Source organism: Aythya ferina, assembly GCF_964211825.1.
Source record: "Aythya ferina genome assembly, chromosome: 5".
Taxonomy (NCBI): Eukaryota; Metazoa; Chordata; class Aves; order Anseriformes; family Anatidae; genus Aythya; species Aythya ferina.
The window spans coordinates 56,417,439-56,435,253 of record NC_140301.1 but is presented as its reverse complement, the minus strand read 5'-3'; the positions used below and the strand labels follow the sequence as shown (position 1 = coordinate 56,435,253).

Here is a 17,815-nt window from a genome sequence, read left to right as displayed (position 1 = left end):
TACTCAGTGCTGGTAGACTCATCTGTGAAACCCAAGAATGTTAAATTTTGGGTGTAAATTTTGCCTCTTAAGTTCTGCGTTCATTCCTGATTTAGGAATGTCTTCTAAAGCCTTCTCTCTGCCTTTCTGCAGGTGCTGGAAGACAACGACTATGGTCGTGCAGTGGACTGGTGGGGCCTCGGCGTGGTGATGTATGAAATGATGTGCGGCCGGCTCCCTTTCTACAACCAGGACCATGAAAAGCTCTTTGAACTCATCCTTATGGAGGAGATCAGATTTCCACGCACTTTGTCACCTGAAGCAAAATCTCTCTTGTCAGGTTTGCTGAAGAAAGATCCTAAGCAGAGGTGAGGTTGTTGCTTAATATTTACAACTTCAAATGCTCGTGCGCTCAGAAATACCAAATAAGAAGAAATTAAGATAAAATATTTGTTAAAGCCTTCAGAAAAAGGTAGCAATTGTGCTGTTCAGAGGCATGTCAGTGAAAGGGAACCGTCTTGAAGCCAAGTGACTTAAAAGTGGCTTTCTGTGCTGCCATTTAAAGATCCATATTGCCATCTTTCAGAAACAACTGAAGATAATACTGCACAACAGGCTATTGAGTGCATGCACGCCGGTCTTTATTTAAAATTGAGGAAGGTATTTTGGATGAAATTGTAGTTTTGTTTCTAATCAGGTCACAACTAGCATCCACCAAGAATAGCTGAGATGTAGTAAATGAACCTGTTTGTTTTTGTGTTAACTTTTGAAACAAGCTGGCCCTGCAGGTAGCAACATGAAGTGATTTTGGTGATCAGGAGGCTGAGCTTTGGAATACAATGGCTGCCATTAACACAAATCTACAGCCTGGAACAATGCAAGTTAACCTTGCTTTCGGTCATAATTAATCTGATGGCTGCTGTGCGTTAGAAGCTCTACAGTGAGCATTCTTGCCTTCTATCCAAGTTCAGGCTTCTTGCTGTAAGCTTTCTGAATTTTCTGTGAAATTGTGCTGTTGATTTATCATCCTGCTCTGCACAGCAGGTGGTGGTGTTTCTGCCATGATTGTGGTGGAGTTCATAGCATGATTGATCTACTTTTCCCATTAACTCCTTTTGCTTTTTTTGCTGTTCTGTAATATTTAAAAAGTAACCTTTGACTTAATAACAACAACAAAACCCAAACAACCCTGTAATGGCTAACAAACAAAAAACAGAACAAGATCCAAAAAGGATGTTGACCTTTGCACCAAGGTAAACATGGGTTTAAGAACCTGCCGTCTCGTCAACTCAGACATTTTTTTAAACAAATAAAAATTGTGACTCTGCCCCTAATCTGTCCTGAACCTTTCCATCATAAATAGGTTCCAGCTAGGAAACTTTTCATGTGAGGTGTACATAGAGTATTTCAATTCCTGGTGTGTTCAGTCTGTACGTGTGCATGCACATAGCACGAAAATGGTTCTTTGCCAGTACTTGGATACTTAGAGCAAAGATTTTTATCATCAAAGTGGATTATTCCCATTGCTGCTCTTGACCGAAAAGCCTGCGGAGGGGCTTTGTGGTGCAAACCCACAATTTGTACAAGTGGAGCGTTCAACTCAGTGGTGACATGGGGAACCAGGAGCTGTTGTAGTCAGGAAAGTGGCCAGCCTTGTGCCCGTCCCTCCTGGAGCAGGCAGGGGCTCCGGTGGGGCCTCCAGGAAAAGGTTGTGTGATAGATTAGCAGCCCCCGGGCACTGTGCTCTGCAAATGTGGCTGCAGCCCGTGCCAAGAGGATTCCTGTCCAGGAAAGTGCTGGGTTAAATAGAATTGTGACCCTCTTGTAGCTTATTCAGGTGGGGCCTTTCAATCACTGGAAACACAAGCAGCATCTGCTGTAATTTGTTCTTAAAGGAGCATCTCTGATGAACCAAAATGCAATTTGTTTACAAACAAAGAACGCCCACTTGTTTCTAATTACAAGGTTTTTCCAATGCCAATAATTACTCCACAATATGCTCATTTCATACAAATAGCCACTTCTTCACATGGATCTTCAGCAGGCTTGGAACTAGCGATGCTCTGATCTGTTGGACAGATGATTTTCATGCTGCTGATAGGAATAACTATAGGCTAGACAAGCCTGCACACATGCCTGCAGCTTGCTAATTACACTGGTGCCTCCCAAGCTTTTTGGACTGTGGACTGTTCTTAAACACTGGCTTCTCCCCAGCCACTTTGCACCCAACTTTTTAACTGCAGTTTCTGCAAATCCACTGCTCTGCGTGGAGTTTTCAGGCAGTACATGGAGCCGAGCTGGAAGTTGCGAGTCCCACCCTTGTAGTTTTATGGGGTTTGTTGTCAGCTGCTCTCACAGTGTGGTCTCTGTGCTCGGGTGGGCGCCTGGGATGCTTGGTCCTTGACTCATAGTGAGATCATGGAGCCACGTTAAAGAAAACCAGCCAGATTGCCACAAAAATATATTCAGTGAAAAGTGATGTGCAGCAGTCCAGTGAGCATCGGCCTCTTGGTGATGCTCTGCTGGGTTACACAGCGGTTCCCCCAAAATCCCTCCTCACCAAAGCCCAGGGGTTGGCAGAAGTTGGGGTCACCGTGATGCCTGTGGCAGGAAACGTCGGCGTTGGCAGCATTTGGTTACTGCTGCTGGACCTGAGGCTGGGACAGAGGGGGAGAGCCAACAGCTTGAGCAAAATGAAACTCAGAAATTCTCCTTTCCAGTAAAATCTCCCCCTCCCAAAAGGATTTGATAGATAAAGTGTAAAATAACTATCAAGGAGCTAGTGATCTAGTCTGGGATGGTGAATTAACCTTACAGCTACCTGCTGGACCTGAGCTAGGTGCACAGGAGCAGCATTTGCAGTCTGCTTTCGATAACGCCAGCTCAGCTGCAGCTCCCAAGCATACGGGGGAAGTATGAAGAACAATAAATCGCATTCTGCTTTTAATCACGGCCGTTTTCTAAATTTGGTCATACGTAGAAAATCTATTTTGTCAGGGAAAAGGAATTTTGAAGTTTCTTTTGGGATTGATATAAGTTTATTAATCTTGTAACGTGAGCCTTAATTTTCCTAACAAGGAAAAAAATCTATTCTACAAACATCCCCTTGTAACGGGGCCTGCAACTCTCCTTTGTTGCTTTGTGACGTACATCAAACGGAAGGGGGTAATCACAGAGCATTTCTGCACATAAAACAGCATTTTTCCTCCCTAATTTTTATTATTCTTTCTCTGGGGGCTGTGACCTGTGAAGGTGGGCATGGCTCGGAGCACTCCATGCGGGGGGGCTGAGGTCAGGGGGGTGGCTGTGTATGTGACCAGCAAAGAGTGTCCCACGAGTGCTGAATCCCGGCAGGTATTAAACCAGAGGGAACTCCAAGACCATTTTCTCTGAATTTTGATGGTAACTGTCTCTGGTAACTGGTGATGGGTCCCTGCAGCGACTCAGAGATCAGGCACTTTGTATTTTTTCTAATGATGGTGGCTCTTCCTACAACATGAGAGCAACCTTAGCTGCAGGTGTTCAGGAAAAGTGGGGTCAGTCAAGCCTCTACATGCATGAAACCCAAACTTTTTGCCCCGTGGAAGAGGTGATTTGTAGTTGAGGTGTGTCTGCTCGCTCTGTCGTGCTCTGCTACGTGAAGGGCTGACAGCTTGAGCGAACCTGCTCTCCAGCACAGCAAGGCCTGCAGCCCCTGCTGGAGCTGGAGGAGGTGGAGGTGACAACTGTAGGGCTGCAGGAGCCGGGAGAAGTCCTGGCTGGCGGGGGCAGGCAGGAGGCTGCCTGCTTCTCCAGGAGCTGGGCCTCTGGTGCAGCGGCCTTCAGCCTTGTGGGCATCCAGAGCTTGGACACTGCAGTGTCCTGGGTATCTCGTATGCTGCAGGTGCTCATCAAGTCCTCACACAGCACCTTAAGGTACACCAGGTGCTGTTAAGGGACAGTTGTGGCTGTTGGATGTGGTGCTGTCGGTGTAAATCACCTCAGTACCAACTTCTCCAGACCCAGTTCGGACGTGAGTTGGGGCACACTTGAGCAGCTCACCCATAAGAAATCTGACTTGAGGCTGAGGAAAACATGAAAGGCAACTCTTTTTTTCCCCCCAGATTTCTAGAAATCAGTGATGTAGAAACTTCCCAAGCCTCAGCTTCCTCAAATGTGACTGCTTTGTGGTTGCCTCCCAGTGCTGGGGGTGGGGGCCGGATGGGCCCCGTCCGTGTCACACGCGTGGGGCTGGCGAAGGAGCAGGGAAGTGAGGCTCAGCGCAGGGCTGGGAGCTGCTTTCCAAACTCTTCACCTCTGACCAGGAAAGTCCCCGTGTGACTGCGTATTCGTGGCCTTTTCCTCCCGAGCTGGGAGTTACAAATCCTCCGTGCTGCCAGCAGTGGCCACAGGGAAGCAATGTGGGTGCAGCTCCGAAATGCTTGCGTGCAGCTGACTGCTGCAGGGCTCCCAGGGCAAGGACTGAACCACAGGACGTTACTGGTCTCCTTCCCAGCTGTGTCAGAGGAGGGGAAATAAGCATGTGTGTGCTCCAGCCCGGCGAGCACAAACAGCTTTTGCTGGGCTGATTTTCCTGAGCCCAGCGGGTGTGTTCACACTGCTGAAGAACCACTTTTGGGGTTGGGGGGAGCAGTAAGAGAAATCATGCGGAAAGGAAACTGCAACCCAAATCTGGAGCCCAAAGCCGTGACTGCTTCCATCTGAGGATGGTGCACGTGTGAATCTGTAAACAACAGAAACCTGTAACCCAGCAGCACGGCTGGCTTCACGTGAGGATTCACAGTCACAGCCTTCTTGTGGCTCCCGAAATGGTGCAGCACCAGAGCGGGATGATCTGGCAGGTCAGAGCGAAGGCGGTTGTTGCTTTCTGTGTTGGAGCCTGAGGGTAGAAACTTTCTCACTGTAGAGCTAGAAGTTGGTGGGTTTCTTTTTAAAGAACCAGGAATGGGCCACTGGGTGCCAAACACTGCTTACCTTTATAGGGACAAATACAAAAACAATGTTTTTGCTGCGACTTGCTGATTGCAATTGTCTGGTCGGGGATGATCATGTTTTCACTGAGTGTCTGCACACACAATATATTTTTAGTATGTATATATAAAAAATTGCAGGGTATGTATTTTAAACGTTTTTGCAGATGATTTCTCTGTAGCATTATAGCCGATTGCCCTTGACTTGCAGAGCATGGGAGCTTGTGATGAAATGATCACAGTAACTTGCAAGCAACACAGTTTCATAAAAATTAAAAGTGTGGAAATGGTTTGAGCTTAGTATTAATATTAATGTTGCTTTTAGTAGTAATTTTTCTCCTTGGGATTTAGCTGAAACACAAAAGCTAAGGTTCTCAATCTGGGATGGAAACTTAATGAATAACCAGCACTGTTCAGCAGGTATGTTTTAAGGAGACCAGCTTAGATTTTTTTTAAATGCTTTTCACCCTCTACACTTTGTTATATTTCCTTGCATACTGTAATCCTCAGTGGACTTTTAACTTCTATTTCTACTATTTTTAGCTCTGTTTGAAGACTTAGATGCATAGTACTTAACCTCATTGCACAGGAATTTTTCAAGACTTTTATTCGTGCTGTATTTTTCTTCAGTTGTTGCATGTCCTTATGAGAGACAAACTTGCTGCTCTTTGGGTTCTCAGTGTTTCTTTAAGCATGTTTTTTGCATTAGGTGCTGACGTAATGTTGTTCACCTTGAAACGGTCTTTTCATAATAGTTGTAAAACCCACAAGTATGTTTTGGACTAAGTTCCTATCCGAAACATGGGTTTTCTATTGTTTTTCCATTCACTTGGAATGGATTTGTTTAATAGTATAGATTCTTAAAAGGTAAGTAAAACATCTGGGGTTTCTGTTGGCATTTCCCTGAGTATGTGTTTGCCCTTCATGGAACAAAGGCTCGTAATAGATAATGTATTCTCCAAAGCACTTGTGTGTGGCTGCAATCAGCCAGCCGGTCTGCATACTTGTGCAAAACAGTATTTAGGTTCTTTGTAGCTTATAGTCACTTCATAACTCCCGAACTTTGATGCTGGAGTACAGCCTGCTGACATCTGTGAGTAAAGAGGATAGGACTGATCAACTCCACCCTCTTCTTCGCTGGCCATCCTCATCTGCACCGGGGAAGCAGCGAGGAGCCTGATGCAGACTTGGCAGAGCCTCTGGACCTGCAGGGAACCAGCCGAGAGATGATTACTCACAGAGTTTGTCTCTGTTCCCAGGCTACCCTGGAGTTTGTCTCTGTTCCAGGTGGCTCGGCAGCTGTACACCATGCTGGCAAGCAGGCGGGAGAGCCATTGTCCACTTGCTTTGGCCCGGGAGGCTCTAGGCTGGACTTAGGCTTGGTCTGAGTTCACCTGGGGTGGAAGAGTGTCCCCCAGCACTGTGACATGAAGCCTGGGGTCTGTCGCCTGTGCCACCACAGGTGTCCTGGAGGAACAGGAGCAAGCAAACCTTTTAGGTTATTACTGTGGCACTAAAAACAGGGCCAGGAGGCAAGCACGGCTGCTGAACTGCCTGTCACCTCTGCTGCCTGTCACCTCTGGTGCAGGTGTGGCCTCTGCCAACTTCTTCTCTCTGTAGAGAGTGCACAGACGTGGCTGAGAGCATTGCCCACACCAGCATCCGTTCCCCAGTGGCAGCCAGGACATCGCCGTGTTCGGTTCCTCCCACCCCAGGCAGTCACACCACACTGTGCCATTGCACTGTGGCATGGAGCTATGCCCCAGAGCACATGGTAAAAAAACACCACATCAGTGGGCTGCAGCAAAGCCTTCACATCATCCTGACACGTTGAGCTGCACCCCTGGCCTCTAGCTCCAAATAATAACATACAGTGAGATGTGGGGCCAATTGCTGTGCAGCGTGGGTGAATGTTTGGGCAATTTGGCTGCGGGTCCAGAGAACTGTCCTTGCCCCTTTTTCTTTAGCAGTATGGATACAGCCTGGGTTGCTCACAGCCATTGTCCCAAGCCTTTAAAATAAGGCGTAATTTCTGAGTTCCCCAGTGGCGTCGGGGTGATGCGACAGGAGTCGGGGGCTCGCAGATCCTAGAGGTCAGCCTGGATGAACGTGGCAGCACTTTTTGCATTTAAAAGCCTGAGAGTCTCTTAACCTTGTAACCTGAAGTGAGTCTCCTGCTGATTACTCAGTGTGTGTTTGGTTTTCCCAGCGCATGTCTTTGCGTGCAGATGCAGTTCAGCCTTTCAGAGAACGCTTCAACCTCCCCAGCAGAATTTAAGCATCTGTTAGCCCGAGACTGCAGCTGAACTGATTGCATCTATAAGCTGTGTGGACAGTTTTAGTTTGGAATAAAAGTGCCTTATCTTGATATACCTTTAAGTCAATAAAACACCCTTTGTGCTTCCTTGAAGCTGAGGAGGAGGAAAGATTTGCATACAACGTGATATTATCACTGCAGTTGTCAACTGTTTTCTTTAATGGAAATTTAAATCAGATGGCATAAATCAGTTCGTCTTCAGAATCCTTGCCTCTCTGATGCTTCAAAATCAAATTCAGTTTTACTGCCGCCATCGCTCTGCTCTTGACAATCATAGAGGGTAGTTGCTTGTTAATTTAGAAAGGAGAGAGAGACGGGTTGCTCAGACCTTTTACTTGCAGCATCCCCTCAGAAGGCAGATCTTTTGAATTGTGATTTTTGTTTGTTCAAGAGAAACTTTTATTGCATGCTAAAATTTCTTAGTGTATTTTCAAATCTTTTAGAAGAATGGTGTTGTGATCTGAAGTGTAGAGTATGCTACAGCCCTTGCACAAAAAACCAAGAGTGAAGCAAATGCCAAATGCTCCAAAATGTATTATGTAAACTCAGGATTTTTTTGGTGCTATTTCATAAAAACTGTCTGAGAAAAATAACTGTATTCAACCACTGATTTATTTATTTTGCCCCAAACAGGTTAGGTGGTGGTCCTGATGATGCCAAGGAGATTATGCAACACAAATTCTTTGCTGGCATTGTTTGGCAAGATGTATACGAGAAAAAGGTACTTAAACAACTGTTCTCCCAAGGTGAATTGTAGCTGTGGATATCCTGAATGGTTCAGATTTTGTCGCCCTTGGTAAGGTGTATACAAGTTCTACATGGAAGAGGTTTGCAGTTGTTTTATCAAGGCTAAATTGATTCTTGCTTCTTAAAATACTGTGGCTGGATTACTTCTGAACAAAAGCTTTTTTTCCCCCCAAATGAGGAGTGTCTCTCAACAAGATACTTGTTTCTGTGACTAAATAAATAGGATGTAGCCAAAATTGCTTCCAAGTGTAGACAGTGTATAAGCTTTTGAAGTGGCATTTCCTGTGAGTTCTTTTTGCCATTTTTGCTATCAAATGATGTATCCTTTGTGATTTATGGTGCCCAAAAGTTAGTTATTGTTGGTTCCTGAGCACCTGGAAGTAAAACTTAGTAGAAGTAGTGGTGGCAGACTGTCTGTTCCCTTTGCTTTTCCTGTCTTGAATGGTGAAATCAGACTGAATTCAGCAGGCAGAAGGAAGCAAAAGCCTTTGCATCAATTCAAGCCTAGCATACATACATTCTTGATCAGTGATGTGAAGCATCTGTACTTCGTGGTGTTTCTCATCAGTTTTCCTTGAGACCCACCGAGTTTGTGGGCATTCCAACAAGAGAGACTGCGATGGGAGAGACCAGTCCTTTCAGCATGAGTGACACCAGTTGTCTCTGTCGCTCTGTCCCTTCATTCACAGCTAACTTCATGCACTCCTCTAAGATGCCTTGGTGCTTTCAGGGTGACCTGCTGTTCTCCTCCCATTTGATTCTCACCAGCTACACTCTGCATAGCACTCCCATGAAGTGCAGCTCACTGAATCACTTGGGTCTGGTGATTCAAGGCTCCCACCTACTGACACTGTATAATCTCAGCCTTGCCTCATTTCCTTCCTTCCCCCTGCAGCCCCATAAGATACCTGATCTAGTTTAATCTCTAAGTTGAGTTTAGTTCTCCATCCAGTTGCTGGAAGCAGGTAAGAAACATAGCAGAAAATGAGTTTTGAATCTTTGGTTAAACTACTACAGTGCAGTTTTCGTTGACTTAGAAGTCAGAGAACAACGCCACAGCTTCCCATACTGTAGTGGAAGAATTGTCCAGTGCTTCCCTGTTACCAAGAGTGCTTTGTTTCCTTCTTGGTCACTCCTTTACAGATTTATATGGCTAAAGAAAAATAAAAAAAAATGAGAAAAAATAGCTGTTGTGCCACAAAAGTATACGTAGCATTTAGACATCTGTCCTTTCAGAGCATCCCTTGAGAGACAGCTGCGTGCAGCCAGGAGGTAGATATGGGCAGGAGGGAATTGTGAGGACTTTATCCAAAATAAAGTGAAAAGTATATCTGAATTACTGTTCTAAGCTGTGGGTTATTCCCTTTTTCACCCAGCTGGCATACTGCAAAACCCCCAAGTATTTAGTTAAAAGTTGATAACATGGTTCAGATATTTTCAGTGAAGTTACTTGTTAACAGTATGATGGGAGTCCTGCTTCCCTGAATGGAGGAGAAATCACACAAGCCGGAGACAATTTATTTATCTGGGTGGTTGAGAAAGCCTTCATAAAATGTCCCACCATAGTACTGACTCAGATTGTTGTGGAAACTACCAGGAAATCGCAAATATTAAGTATTTTGGAGAAAATAGCATGCTAAATGAGACCTTTTCTGCCTTTGGCCTATACAAGGAGGCTGGGTTCTGGTTTCACTCCTGTCCCATTAGTAGGTGCAGCTGAGATTGGATGTAAACTGTCAGCTGCTGTAGAAATAACCGTGCCGTGTAAATGAAGATATTTCAGAAAGCCTGTGAGTAATTGCTGCCTGAGTTCTGGGTGGTCCGAGGAGGACCTTGCTGTATTTACCTGAAGTGCATTGTTATGGAAAAAATCAGGATTTTGTCAGCTGCCAGAGGTGTTGGCGTGCTAAGCTTGGTTACCTGCGACCTCCAGATCATGGTGGATGTGTTCGTGAGCATGGATTTGGGGTAATCAAGAACACTTACTTTGTAATTAGGCTTTTTGGAAACACAGCATAGCTGTGAATTACGAGCAGCTCTGAATAACTGGGGTTGTCCCAGGACTTTAAAATATTCATTAGACTAGCCGGGAAAAGTGTTGCGATTTGTCTCTGCTATAAAGAAAGGTGCAATTTAATTTGCAGTCTTTTGCCCACGTTCAATTGAAACGTACACAATGAGATTTTAATCACGTGTTGTTTTTTCTTGTCTTTTTTTTTTGCCTCTTAAACCAACATAAGCCTGTGGGTGTCAAGCTGGTCTGCAGCAGTGGGAGGCTACAGGTGGCACCTCCCTGCCAGTTGAACTGCAGAGCTCTTGCGCTGACAGCTTTTCAGTAAAGCACCATATTTGCTTGGTAAAGCCAGCATTGTAGCTTTCTGCGGCTTCCCCTCTGTTTCCAGCTTCATGTTCTGAATTTGACAGCTAGGAAACGGATTTTGTCTTGTGGGTGCATCATAATCTGTCTCAAATTGCTTTTAACAGATCCTAAAATGAAAGGAAAAAACGGCAGAGGCAGCGCTGGCCCGCTACACACGCGTTGTGACTCAGGGCTGCTGCTCCCAGTCCTTCTGATGTGCACGGTTCAGGTGTCTGCTGCAGTGCCCAAGTCCTAAATCACTCTGTGCTGTGCACAGCGAGCTACAGCAACTGGGAGCGTGCCGGGTGCCAAAACCCCCATTAGCTTAAAAGGGCAGAGAGAGCTTCGGATCCGCACGCACACAGCTCGTCACAAACATGCCGAGGTTCCCTGTAAAGAACAGGCTGCTGCGAGGAGAAGGAGAACGGAGCTAAAATGTGAAAGAAATAATACTCGTCCCCAACGGGGCTTTTAGGCATAATATGCAGATTTGACTTGAGAATAGCGTTATTAACATCACAACGCACAGCGTTCCCTCTTCAGCAGCTTCGGGAGGACTGTGAGGCTCAGAGTGACTGGTGGCTTTGGGATATCCTGTTTCCTTTTCCTTTTTAAATTCAGGACATAAAGAACCTATTTTTTTTTTAACAGGAATATTTACCAGCCTCCTTTAAGGCATACTTGGGAACAAAGAATAATTAGCAATTAAAAAAGAAAGTATGAATCCATACTGTAATTTTGCGTGCATATAGTAAAGTTAGGATTTTTATGTCCCTTAATTTTTAAAGATTGGTTTTAAACTGTGGAATATTTCTTTGTATTTGGAAATAGCACCATATGTGCAGATTACATATCTTAAAGGCTTTAAATTGAACATGAAGGAGCTGTACTGAATTGTTTGAAAGACAGGACAACGCTCTGCCAGGCGCTCTCAAAAAAAAAAAAAAAAAGTGATGGGGAGCTTGAAGGTAGTGATTTTCTTCTGAGCTGACTTGCCAAGCAAATGATTCTTCAGCTCTTAAGTTGGAAGAAAAGTTGGAGGTGGGGAGGAGATGTTCTGTACACCCAAGGTTTGCAGGTAGTGACTTCTGCCAGTGTCGTTCTGATTTCTGTCAGAGCGGAGCAAGTCCCAGGGTCACGGCTTAATTCCAGCCGGAGCAGTTTACCATTTGCTTAGATAAACTTCTCCCTGCGGTTTCAGCTTGGAAGCCGTACACTTCCTCAATCACGCTCCCAAATTGTTGCCTGGTGTGGCCGTGTGCTATTAAAAGCCGGCCGCGCTTAACCCCAGCGGTGGGCGAGCGGCAGCCCAGCACCGGGCGCTGTTGCCTGTCCTCTGTGGGAGGGTGAGGAGCCGTCTTTGCCTTCTGCCTCCAGCCTGTCGTGCAGCGGCAAGGTGAACGAGCCCTCGATCCCAGCTCCTCTGCCCTCCAAAGCTGTCGGTGTTCCAGCTCCGTGGTGTGTGTGCGGCCAGCCCTGCCACCCCGCTTCCCAGGCTGCTGCCTCCTCCGGCCCCAGCCAAGCAGCTCGGCTCCATCTGGAGCGCCTGTTGCCGCCGCTCGCCTGCGTGCACCAGGATGATTTCTCGCCCTTCTGCCCATGCAAGTTTCAAGAATAGGACCCAAACAGGGCTCTAACAAGAGAAGGATGTTACTGCATGTTTTTTTTTGTAAACACTCCAGATTTTCTAAGTTTAGAGTCGATCTGAAACTACTTTTTGGGGACCCGGAGCGCAGTGCTTGATGTTGCTGCTGCCGTGTCCTAAATTCTGCCAGGGTAGGGCCAGTCTTCTGCATGGTTGTGCTCTGAGTCTCTGAGTACACGGACACGGCAGCTCTGTAGCTGGAGCTTTCTTAGGAACGTTGCAACCCTTACGATGATGTGTTGGGCTAGCTGATCTGTTCGGTGTCGCTGAACACGGCTCTTACACATTTTCATCCTCAACTGTAAATCAGACTAGATGCAGCCTACAATTTACATCTAATTAGGTAGGGAAACGGTATCTACTATTAATTTTAAACATTTATATGCATGTTATTCATTACTTGAAGCAACATTAGGAGTGTCAAATTTTCTTTCTGCAATTAAATTCTATCAGCAGAATGCTTTAAACAACCCATAAGCAGGATATGTCCACCTAGCCTTACTGTATACTGTCTTTTTATGGACTGAGTTGGTTTTTTTTTTTGTTTAAAAACATACAAAAAGCCACTGTAGCTTATAACTCTACTTCAGATCCTACCTGCTTCAAACAGTACTTTAAGAACCTCTAAATGGATGGTATTTTTCTATTTTTTGTAGCTTGTACCTCCGTTTAAGCCACAAGTTACATCTGAAACAGACACAAGATACTTTGATGAAGAATTCACAGCACAGATGATTACAATCACTCCTCCTGACCAAGGTAAAGTTTTCCCAAATGTTTCTCTCTGTCTTCTCCAGACCACCAAAATAATTTGCTGTAAGGTTGTCGAGTCCCTTTAGAACATACAGAAAAACATCCATTTCAACTCGTGCGTCTTCCATATATGTATCTGATCAAGAAGCTGGTGAACTAATATGAAACTTTCCACATGTCTTTCCTGCTTGGGAAATGAAAAACCTGTTTTAGAATGTATTGAAATCATTTGTACTGTTGTCTTCAAAATCTGGATAGTCTCCTGTTGGGGAAAAAATTCTGTTCATGAGTTCTGCATGTGTACGTCTGTTCGCACACTGGTGTATATGCAAGCAGTCAGTTGAGTATGGGATAATGTCCATATTCAATCAAAATATTTTTTCATGCTGACTGAGCATGTTCAATACTTTGAAATAGCAATTGCCAAAGATTCAAACACTGAATATGAATTTGAGCAATGCAACCCCTAGCAATTTTAAATGGACATCCAAACAACAGAATGCATGTACAACAACCAGAATTTTCTGTGATGCCCATTGAATGGGGCGAGATTTCAGACTTGCTGTTTCTTTATCCTTTCAAGTTGTGGAAGAGAAAAGCAACACTGAATTTTCAGAGAGCTTTATTGTGCATTACTGCTTGTTTATGTACAATAAAAAGGTTCCAAATGTTGCCTAATGCTTTTTTCCCCCCATTTTTCAGATGACAGCATGGATTGTATAGATAATGAGAGAAGACCTCATTTTCCTCAGTTCTCCTATTCAGCCAGTGGAACCGCTTAATATTTTGCAATGTTTTCCTGTTCAGAAACAAAACAGACTGCATTTTGGGGACCTTACTTCAATGGACACTAGAGAACTTTCTATATTATCTGAATTACAAACTGTGTTTGTATTACTATTTAGATGAATTTGTAGGAAGCCTCACAGATTCTGTATTTAAAACAATTCTTTGATGCATTTTTGAGAAGGAAAATGAATCCATTCTTAAAGTATTACGTCACGGCTTTTATGCTGAATGGTGTTTTTAAGAATATACACCAAAACTGTTTACTTTAGAATTAAGGTATTCAACATATCATCAACTCTGACCAGAAAATCCCCTTATTTTATTTATTTCATACAGTTCATTATCTAAATATAGAATCTGCACTCTGAACAATTAGATTTATATAGGAAGATATAAGACTTTAGTAGCTAGTGCAATAATATAAGCAACAAAGTGAACAAACTCTGGAGGGTTAAGGTTCAAACTCATTTTGGACAGCAGTGAAATGTCATCCAACTCCAGAAAACCAACTATAGGAACAGCATTAATGGCCTCAGTGAGGTAAATCAAAAAGCAAGAGTTATTTTTGTTATAACATCTGCTACAAGACATTACATATCAAACTGAATCCAGTGGAATCTAGTCCAATGCTACATCGTACAGATGAGTATTCCATGCGAGACAGTGCATTTAATTATTCCATTTGCGTAGAGTTTAGGAATACTTCATAGGATTGGCTTCTCAGAACATAGAAAATGCTTACTTTACCAATGTAATACGAAGTGCAACGACACAGAATCACCCACCTACACCACTGTATAGAAATACCATACAGGTCTAAGTGAGAAATCATCTTAATGAGTGAGTCAACCAGACAAAAGTACATTTTGGCACTGAAGTAATGACTTGTTGCCGCTTTTTTTTTATGGAAAGATATATGAATATATATAAACACTTAATGATTTTTTGCATCATGCCAGATCATTTCCTCTTTCTTGAGTGTGCATTAAAGGTATCAGCTGACAGTTCATGGTGCCTTCTCACTCTTGAATATTCACTTTAACAGTGTTTCCCATGTATAAAAAGAAACTTAGGTTGAAACTTCATATGTGTTTGAATAATAATGGTGTTCAAAAAGTGAATTTTTTTTTTTCATTTTTAATCTTAGTGGAAAAATTCCCCACACCCTGTTTTTGTTGTATCATGTTTCTTTGTAATTTTCATAAAAGCAGTCTTATTCTGTCTCTCCTGCGAATGAATTTATTCCATTGTAGGTTGCGTTCTCTTAAATTGCTTTTTTTTTGTTTTTCATTCTCTTGACTGTATAAAAATGATGACATGTACTGCAGTTAACTAGCATTTAATTTTTTTTATTTGAAAGGGAGTATGTTATGAATACCCTTGCTTCCCCTTTCCACCAGAAACTGCTGTGTTTGCACAGAGAACCCATCATCTTGACTTTTTTTTTTTTTTAACAACATTCAACTTTAGTATTTTTACTTATGATATGAAAGTTTCCCTCCAAATACTTAAATAAAAATTGCTTTAACAAGTTAGGTTCTTATTTATTGTGGTAGGAACCTTCCGAAGTTGTAGATGCAACGTTCACTCCAGTGACTAGCCTGTGAAGCGTGCACATCGTTGAGAGATTTGTTTCATCTCTCTGCTGATCATTGTGCTAAGACAATGTTGGAAAATGTTTAAGAGAAATGCACCCTGTTCCAGAAGTACGTAGTCTTGACGTGAATGAGGACAAGCCTCATTTTGCTGTCCTCCTGCTGCCAGTGAGATTGTGTTACTGAAGCCCTGATCTTCAAAGGTATTTTTATTCCAGTCATTCTGGCCAATATATAATATATAATATATAATATATAATATATAATATATAATACTGCATTTCCTTTCCAGGGACTAGTATTAATTGCTTCTAGGAGCTAGTTACACAAGGCTGGGCTCTCCTTCTTCAAACAATACAGAGGAAAAGGCAAGAAGATCCAAGAACAACTCTAGTGTGCTTCAAACTAAGCGCAGAAGTTGCAACTGTACTAAACCATTAAACATCCAAAATAGTTTTGGGTTCAGGGATTATCCCGTAATTCCCAGTAGAAATTACTGCAAATTTCATGCAAAGATGGAAGGTGAAAGGAGCAATCTCTGTAGAGGACACCTTAAATTGATGCTGGACTGCCTATCCCATTCACAAATCTGATCTAACTCTTCTCCCTTTGCTTCTAAATCTTCATCTGAGTTTGCAGCCAGCCCAGGGACGGAGTCCAAAGAACCCTTCTGCAGGTCCACAAGCCCCGACAAGTTCTGCGCTAACACACTTTGTGCATCCAAATATAGGCAACACAAATGAGCAAAGGTTACCATAATCCGCCCCAAGGAAAATCTGGTTTTCCAAGTGCAGGAACAGATGTGGATCAGGTTGTTCTGGTGAGGCTGATTTTGTCTCAGTATTTTTGTCAGTTGTTGCTATTGGATTTTTGCTCCATATAAGATGGAAGTTGGGGGAGATGGGGGTGGTTGAGAGGCTGTCAAAAAGTTCTAGTAATCTTAGTATTGTTAGGAACAGTGATCTGAGGGCCACACCTGAATGCAACAGGGTCTTATGGATATTATATCTCATTTCACCTGTGAATATTCAAAGCCTGTCATCTGTGGTTGAATAATTATCTGTTACAGCTGTCTACTGCAAACATAAAGTATGTTCTTTAAGTTCTGATGTAGCAGAGAGGATGAGAAGTAGCTGTTAACATGCTGTTGTCTTTCCTTGTCACAAAAGTCTACAAACTACCTCATTCACCTCAGATTGCTTTCATACCGTGTATGCAGAACTGTTTAAGTGTTGCACGTTCCTTTAGCTGTTTTATTTAAAACAAAACTCTTCATCTATGCTGCTCAAACCTTCTTGTTCTTCCCTTTGGTGCTGACAAATGGTAGCATGTTCTGGTGGTACACCATGCAGCAAGGATCTTTTTGTGAGCCCGTTGATCTGACGCTTTAATTTCTTCTCCAGTGTGTGTTTTTATACTGAGTGTGACTCCTCCACTGGACCATACTACCGGTCCTGCTTTTCACAGCCTGCTTTTGTGTTCCCTGTCAGTTTTTCTGTAGTTTTTCACTACTGCTGAAATGCTGTTATCAGTGTCTTCTAGCCCCTATTTCTGTACAACCATTCTTGCCTTCAGTTTTTCTCTTGTACTTGGGAGGAATGACCCCCAAACATCTACAGAATTGTTCCCTTCCTTAAACTCATGCTTAAAAGTCTCCTTGCTGTGATGGCAAGTCATGTATCCTGGCTGGTCAAACTGACCTGTGCCATCTCCTCTTTTCCCTCTTTATTTTTTGTCTTCCATCTAGTCCTTGACCCCAAACCATATACAGAGAGAGCTTAGGGCAGTTGAATCCCATTTTGAGGTGAAGGTGATGCCTCCTGAGCGCTACCAGACAAATGCTAAAACGTCTGCCTGCAGCACGTTGGTCAGACACGTGCACTGCAGCCCAGGAACTTGGTTGTAAACTCAGGCTGGGAGGAAAAATAGGAAAAAGAAAACAACAAAACCTCTGCAACTGCAGGTAAGTACCATGGTTCTCTGTGTGCCACCGAGGGCAGGCAGGAGACGAGGCCATCTGAGCGCTGGGCAGCACAGACTCCACTGCTTGTGCTGTTTGGGGCTTGTGCTGTTTTCGGGCTGAACCGAGGTGATTCTGCACATTCTACTTTGTGTTCTCGTGAGAAACCGAAACAATCCCATTAGGCTTGGCAGGCTGTTTTCTCTTTAAACTGGGAGATGACCGCTGTGGTTTATGGCATCCAAAGTTCTGCACAAACTGTGACCTCTCACCTCCAAAGCAGAACAAACAGCTCTTTCTTCATTTTTCTTTCTGCATCATCATCTCTCCAGAAGGTAAGCTCTGCATGCTCCCCAGCTGCTGCACTGCTCTCATGCAGGCCTGAAATACTCTGCTGTTTGAATGTGCTCCCAGTTTTCCAAACTATGGTAGTTTTTTGAGATTTGAGGTGAAATTTTTCCTTGATTATTTGAAATTGGGGGTGAAGTTCCTTGTATGTAGCTTAGATTGTTTATGTGCACCTAAACAATCGGTGCAAGAGTGCTGTATTCTTCATACTCTTAGTACTCCTTAAAAAAAATCCTTTTCAGATAAAATAACCTTATCTTTTCAGTTAGCCTATGCTAAGTCAGGTTTTATCTCTGGTAGCAGGACTTGGGATGGCGGTCCAAAATTATAGAGGTCCCCGTCTATGGTGGGAA

General features: G+C 43.6%; 1 protein-coding gene across 2 annotated transcripts in view; it reads left to right on the top strand.

Moving 5' to 3' along the window:
- Positions 1-14,782, top strand: part of AKT1 (AKT serine/threonine kinase 1) — a 72,155-nt gene extending 57,373 nt beyond the window's left edge. For both annotated transcript variants that reach the window (XM_084520293.1, XM_084520294.1), the window contains exons 11-14: positions 133-347; positions 7,900-7,987; positions 12,674-12,776; positions 13,473-14,782. In XM_084520293.1, coding sequence (XP_084376419.1) covers positions 133-347; positions 7,900-7,987; positions 12,674-12,776; positions 13,473-13,552 — 486 coding nt within the window. In that variant the 3' untranslated portion in view covers positions 13,553-14,782. The remainder of the gene's footprint in view (positions 1-132; positions 348-7,899; positions 7,988-12,673; positions 12,777-13,472) is intronic.
- The last annotated feature ends 3,033 nt before the right edge of the window (positions 14,783-17,815 follow it).